Below are 7,500 nucleotides of genomic sequence, written 5' to 3' on the forward strand. Positions count from 1 at the left end.
TTACAAGTGTGAGCATAGATTCGGTATGTATTGACTTCTTGTCAAATATCAAAAAATAGTACTTCAGACCCAGTAGGTCCATGGAGCAGGTTTTTATAGGGTGAAACGGACAGTAGCAATTGCTTGGTACCCTTTGGGTAGGACGCTAGTCTATGTATAGTATGCGCTTGGCTAAGACGCTCATAACATTGCCATCCGGAAGTATAACGGACCAACACACAAAAATGTGTGTATCCAAGAACGTTTATAGTCTGGTTAATACAGTTCAGTGAGCATTACTCATAAACGCGGATGGCAAAAAACAATATCAAAGACCTGAGTGACGTCATACCCCGTGTGGTGTCCGGGATCCCTCAACTGAGAGGGTCAAGAATAGCCCAACGCCAAGCCAGCGTGTCGTAAAAGGCGACTAATGGTGTGTGATTCCCCTATCTTTGAGTCACCTGGTCCTCCAGGTTGGGGGTTGGCAGAGGGTTAACACCCCTTTCCGGTTAAACTCAAACCGTTTCAGAAACGCAGACAGACAAACCAAATCCTTTTTTTAGCTTGGGCGAGCGAAGAGTTTCTGGAATGACAGAATTTATGAAGGACAACAGACAAAGCCTAAAGGACTCTGCTGACCCGATGACGTCTTCGCCAAACAAGCAGCTTCGAATTGCGTCGTGGAACGTTCGCACCATGTATGAAGCAGGAAAAAGCTCTCAAGTTGTGACTGAGATGAGAAGATACAGGCTGCATATACTTGGAATAAGCGAAACCCACTGGATACAATCCGGACAGAAACACCTCAAGTCTCGGGAGAAGATTTTATATTCAGGGAGAGGGGACGGGATTCATACACAGGGAGTAGGAATAATTCTAAGCAAGTTTGCCCAGAAGTCACTGAGAGGATGGGAACAACACGGAGAAAGGATCATCATGGCGTCCTTTACAACACGGAGTAAGAAGATCAGCATGAACATTGTACAGATCTATGCTCCAACAAATGATGCAACAGATGGGGACAAAGATACATTTTATAGTCTGCTACAACAAGTCAATGACAAGTTGCCAAGGAAAGACATCAACATATTGATGGGAGATGCTAATGCAAAAGTGGGACAGGATAACGTAGGTTATGAAAGTATCATGGGGCGTCATGGCATGGGAGAAATGAACGATAATGGTGAGAGATTTACAAATTTCTGTGCATTCAACAGTTTGGTGATTGGAGGATCAGTGTTCCCCCATAAGAGGATCCACAAAGCAACTTGGGTCTCACCAGATGGTGTGACAGAGAATCAGATTGATCATTTTTGTATATCTCGAAGATTCAGACGTTCATTGGAAGATGTGACAGTACGGAGAGGGGCAGATTTTGGATCAGACCACCACCTGCTATTGGCAAAGCTTAAGCTCCGACTCAGAAAACATGGGACCAGATCACATACAAGAAGAAAATTTGAGGTGAATGCACTTGATGGGGAAAAGAATGAGGAATTCAAACTACAATTGAGTAATAGATTCCAACCGCTTACTGAGCTCGAGGAGGACATAGATGTCGAGTCACATTGGGCAAAGATCAAGGAAGTCTACATAACAACTTGCCACGAGGTATTGTGGGTAAAGAAATCGGAACATAAAGAAAGGGTACGTCCAACCACCTTGGACCTTATTGAAAAGAGGAGAACTAGGAAGGAACAAGTGAACGCAAGCCGAACAAGGGCTTCAAGACTGGATGCACAAGAGCAGTATCGAGCCATAGCTAAGGAAGTCAAAAGATCTGTGAAGAAAGACAAGGAAGCATTCATGAACAGACTTGCAGAGAAAGCAGAAGCAGCAGCGACAGGAGGACACATGAGGATCCTTTATCAAACTACCAAGACACTTGCTGGAAAATATGGGAAACCAGAGGTACCAGTCAAAGACAAAGATGGGAAAACTAGTTTTGGAAAAGAGGCTCAATCCGAACGATGGAGGGAACATTTCAACTGCCTTCTGAACAGACCACCACCAGACAACCAGCCAGAAATTTTGCCTGCAAGGAATGAGTTACCAATTAGCTGTGATCCACCATCGATAGCAGAGATTGTGGGTGCCATTAACAAGATGAAAAGGGGGAAAGCTGCTGGACCAGACCAGATTCCACCGGAGGCTCTAAAAGTTGATGCTGAAAGAAATTCTGAGGCCCTGCACCCACTGTTTGAGAGAATCTGGAATGACGGGATATTCCCAAAGGATTGGAAGGAAGGACATCTTATCAAGCTTCCAAAGAAAGGGGACCTCAGCAATTGTAATAATTATCGAGGTATCACTCTTCTTTCTATCCCAGGAAAGGTTTTCAACCGTATTATTCTAGAGATAATTAAGAATGCAACAGATGCTAAACTGCGGGACGAACAGGCAGGTTTTCGGAAAAACCGTTCAACCACCGACCAGATTGCCTCTCTGCGAGTCATAGTGGAACAGTCTATAGAATGGAACTCCCCTCTTATTGTCAACTTTCTGGATTACGAGAAGGCTTTCGACAGTATTGACAGAGCAACATTGTGGAAAATTCTGGCACATTATGGACTCCCTGAAAAGATAGTAAACCTCATAACCTCATTAAGGAAATGTATGAAGGATCAAGTTGCAGGGTTATACATGAAGATCAGCTTACTGACAGCTTTGAAATTAAGACTGGTGTCAAGCAGGGATGCTTGTTCTCACCATTCCTGTTCATCCTTGCCATTGATTGGCTAATGAAAGAAACCTCCAAAGGGAGAAGAAATGGGATACAGTGGACCCCATGGACACAGTTGGATGATCTGGATTTTGCAGATGATCTGGCTCTTTTTTCCCACACCCAGGACCAGATGCAAGCAAAAACCACAATTTTAAACAACCTCTCGGAATCAATTGGTCTAAGAATTCATCCTGCAAAGTCAAAGGTCTTGAAGATAGGTACGCGTCAAAGGGAGCAGATCAAAGTAAAAGATCAGGAACTCGAAGATATAGACACTTTCTGCTATCCCGGAAGTATAATTAACAAGGATGGAGGCACGGAAGCAGAGGTGAAAGCACGAATAGGAAAGGCACAGGCTGCATTCACATCTTTGAACAGAGTTTGGAGAACTAAAGATATTTCCATTCGACTAAAGCTAAGACTTTTCAACTCAAATGCATGCGTAAGCTACTCAGAATAAAATGGATGGATAGAATAAAAAATGAAGAAGTGTGAAAAAGAACACAGCAGAAACCAGTGGGAGAGGAAATAGGAAGAAGACGAAGGAGGTGGATTGGACACACGCTTAGAAAGAATGATTCCACTATAACAAAGAAAGTATTGGACTGGAACCCCCAGAGCAGAAGATCAAGGGGAAGGCCACGAGGAACATGGAGCTGATATACAGAGAAGTGGTAAGACCTGGAATGAGATTAAAAAGATAGCTCAGGACAGAGAAGGATGGAAACTGTTTGTCTGTGGCCTATACCCTGACCCAGGGTGAAAAAGGCAATGATGATGATGATGATGATGAGTGACGTCATCTTCGAACTATCTATAGCAAAGTACTTTCCGCTAGATCTAACAGATCCAGCGACCCAATCATGCTGGGTTGACTGTGGGGGGGGGGGGATCATAAAATATCGCGACTGCACCTGGGGTCTATCTCGAGTCCCTTTGATTGTGAAGCGAATGCTCTATCAACTGAGCTATCCGTCATTTTAAAAAAATGTTTGATCTAGATTAGTCATGATACTCGCAGACAGAAGCGAAGAAAGATAGTTTTATTTTAATTCAATTTATCATCTGAAATTCAACAATTCAATTTCAAAGGTTTATTTTTAGGCAATATGTCAATTCAACTCATATATGAATGTAATATTTTCAATCAACAAATCAAAGTAAGTAAAATAAATAATATAGAAAGCAAAAATATTAATGATGATGATGAATGATGATAATATAAAATAATAATAATAATAATAATAATAATAAATAATAATAATAATAATAATAATAATAATAATAATAATAATAATAATAATAATAATAATATAATAATAATAATAATAATAATAATAATAATAATAATAATAATAATAATAATATATATAGTAATAATAATAATAATAATAATAATATAATAATAATAATAATAATAATAATAATAATAATAATAATAATAATAATAATAATAATATAATAATAATAATAATAATAATAATAATAATAATAATAATAATAATAATAATAATAATAATAATAATAATAATAATAATAATATAATAATAATAATAATAATAATAATAATAATAATAATAACGACATTGTCATTGTCGCTAAGGTTAGAAAACAGAAAGCGCTTACTGTTGCAATCAAAGGGAGCACGAACTGGTGCAAGTTAAAACGTCTTAAAAAGGTGTGAATGATGTTATGATATATAGGGAATCAGATTAGCGAAAGAGTAGCGTCCCTTGATTGGATGTCACCTTACAGAGAGAACGTCCAAATGGTTTTGCGCATGCGTCTCTCTCGTCCTCGCTTTCGGTGAAGTGTCTCATGCGGCTTTCACCGGAAGCGAGGACGAGAGACGCATGCGCACAACCGACATGACATTCTCTCTCTAATAATTTTTCCGCCGGTGACGTCCAATCAATGGACGCTACTCTTCCGCTAATCTCATTCCCTATTATTACACCCCATTATCATCTATTTCAGGCAACGCTTTGTATGGAGTCTGACGAGTTATTCGTTTTGTGCATTCAGCACGTGTGCGTGTGTGTTGTGTGTATACGTCATTTGTCGGAGATGACCGAAGACACCAGTTTGGCCGCGGAAGTCCAAATCGACTTTTTGCTGATAATTTTGGGAAAAATTCTTGTACTTTTTTTTCAGGATTTCAGACAAATTTCTAATATATAACTTCTTCAAAAAAATAGAAAGAAAAACCTTTAATTATATTTTACTATTTTTCGGCCAAGTTAAGGGTCTGGTCTCGATCAACAAAACTGGCCTTTTTCCACCAGTAGTTTAACTTTAAGGATAAAAATAGTCTGGCAATGTTATCAGTCACTGCATACATGACCCGATTGAAAGCATTGTTTAATGGGAGCGATCTATATTCATGTTTTCGTCTAACCTAGTCACCAATCACATGATTTGTTGCTGTCCAACGATTGGATGCTTCTTTAGAAATGTTAACGCGCTGCTTTGTTTATGAAAGTTGTAAGCATACACATGTGTCAAACTGAACAAAATGACCATTCGTGATGTTAGATATTTCACAAAACTGTGAACACTTTTCACTATGTGGGTCACTTTGAGCACATATTCCAATGTGACCAATGACCTCGAGCACATGGAAATGACCTCCTTTATGTATTCATACCTCTCTCTCTCTCTCTCTCTCTCTCTCTATCTATCTATCTATCTCTCTCTCTATCTATCTATCTATCTATCTATATATATATCTATCTATCTATCTATCTATCTATCTATCTATCTATCTATCTATCTATCTATCTATCTATCTATCTATCTATCTATCTATCTCCGTCCTCTCTCTCTACCTTACTCTCTCTCTCTCTCTCTCTCTCTCTCTCTCTCTCTCTCTCCCTCTTTCTCTCTCTCTCCTCCCTTCCCTTGTAGATTATTTCACATGTCATGGTGTATTGTGCTCGATTTACATACATTATTTAGCAATGACTATGAAAAATGTTTTTTTTTTCTCTTTTTGAGGAAAATTTTTGTCTGAAATCAAAGCCCTATCTCCACTGAGTAAAAATGTTTTTGAATTTTGAAATTCCATTCATAAATAAACAGGTTATTCAGTTTCAAAGGTGTCATTTATTTGGATGACCCGCAAAGAGGAAAAAAAACGCGAAAATATGGGACGCTTTTTCGGCATTTTTTTCGACCTTTGGTTGGATCTTGCGTCATAAGTGGATTAAAAGATTGAAATTTGGCAATTTTATGGCAAATTTGATAGAGAATATGATGAAAACATTACAAGAGTTCTAACTTATATAAACACACACACACAGAGAGAGAGAGAGAGAGAGAGAGAGAGAAAGAAAGAAAGAAAGAGAGAGAGAGAGAGAGAGAGAGAGAGAGAGAGAGAGAGAGAGAGAGAGAGAGAGAGAGAGAGAATTGCGTACATAAACGAAAGAAATATAGAAGGAAAGAGGAATTGGACTAGGGACAAAGGTTACTGATAGAACGTGACTTGGAACACAATAATTAAACCCATGCTGAGATTGTAGATCATATTGCAATCGAAAACTTTTAACATTATAATTTCTTAAATTCTTGTAAATTAAACAGTAAAATTATCAGCTGTTTATTGGACCCAAACGCAATGGCAGACGATAAACACCCCTCTGCCAGTGAGACCGCGCAGACATTTTGACTAGTCATGAACTTTAAAAAGAGGTCAACCAATCAGAAAGCGCTTTGCCACGACCTGCTGGTGCCAAATCGTTTTGAACTTGTGATTCGGGCTGTAGGGGGGGGGGGGGGGGGGGGGGGGGGGGGTGGCTTTGTCTTTTACAAATGAAGAGTAAATTAGGATGGTGTTTTGTAAAATACGGGAAAAGTACTCGTCATATTCATATGAAATTTTACAACCTAAATGAAGAAATGTTCATGTATTACCTTGTCAGCGACAAAACCTACACGCCCGGTAGTTTTAGAAATATTTTACTCCAAAGAGTAAAAATCTATTTTTACCGATCTTCTGGTAATTGTACGAGTTTTGTCGCTTGACATAATCTAAAATAACCTTTTTTGTAACTGTGTGCCAACTTTCAGTCATATTCATCGATAAACAGGGTCATAATTAATTTTTTAAAATAGCATATACCAAACGGTTTCGTCCCATATTTTGTCGCGAATTTGGGCACTTCGTGAGCGAAAAAGAAGCCCAAAGATTTATGCGGGATAGTCATTGCTACATTATTATTCTTTTCTTTATCTCTCCCCTTCTCTTCTATGCCTCTCTCTCTCTCTCTCTCTCTCTCTCTCTCTCTCTCTCTCTCTCTATCTATCTATCTATCTATCTATCTCTCTCAATCTATCTATCTTCCGATTTACATTCATTATTATTCTTTTCGTTATCTCAGCCCTCTTCTAAGCACCCTCTATCTCTCTCTCTCTCTCTCTCTCTCTCTCTCTCTCTCTCTCTCTCTCTCTTTCTTTCTTTCTTTCTATCTATCTATCTGTCTCTCCAACCTTGTACAGTATTTCACATTTTATGCCTCATGATGTACATTCTACGTACATTCATTTAACTTGTCCTGGTAGAGATGTTAACCCTCTCCTTACCAACTATAGGAAAATCGTCACATTCGTTACGATACAACCAACATTTTTCGTTTTCAAATTTCTCTTGTTGATCATTAAATTTAAAGAAAATGAACAGAGCATGTTTTGCTACATAAATTATTTATCTCAAGAACTTACAGCTATTGTGTTTGAGTGATAAAAAATCTATTTTTGTGTTAGTTGGGTGTAAAGTTTTGGGGAAAATCCTGAAA

General features: G+C 38.4%; 1 protein-coding gene across 2 annotated transcripts in view; it reads left to right on the top strand.

Moving 5' to 3' along the window:
- The window catches only part of LOC144970063 (mast cell protease 2-like), a 31,318-nt gene that overhangs the window by 3,816 nt on the left and 20,002 nt on the right, over positions 1 to 7,500 (top strand). The window contains exons 3-4 of one of the 2 annotated variants that reach the window (XM_078909265.1): positions 1 to 23; positions 4,685 to 5,422. The exon at positions 1 to 23 is cut by the window's left edge and continues 93 nt beyond it. In XM_078909265.1, coding sequence (XP_078765391.1) covers positions 1 to 23; positions 4,685 to 4,707 — 46 coding nt within the window. In that variant the 3' untranslated portion in view covers positions 4,708 to 5,422. Of the gene's footprint in view, positions 24 to 4,684; positions 5,423 to 7,500 lie in introns of those variants that run through there. The other variant, XM_078909266.1, reaches the window with a different exon arrangement.

This window comes from Berghia stephanieae, chromosome 4, assembly GCF_034508935.2.
Source record: "Berghia stephanieae isolate SIO BIC M18660-M18661 chromosome 4, UCSD_Bste_1.3, whole genome shotgun sequence".
Classification (NCBI taxonomy): Eukaryota; Metazoa; Mollusca; class Gastropoda; order Nudibranchia; family Aeolidiidae; genus Berghia; species Berghia stephanieae.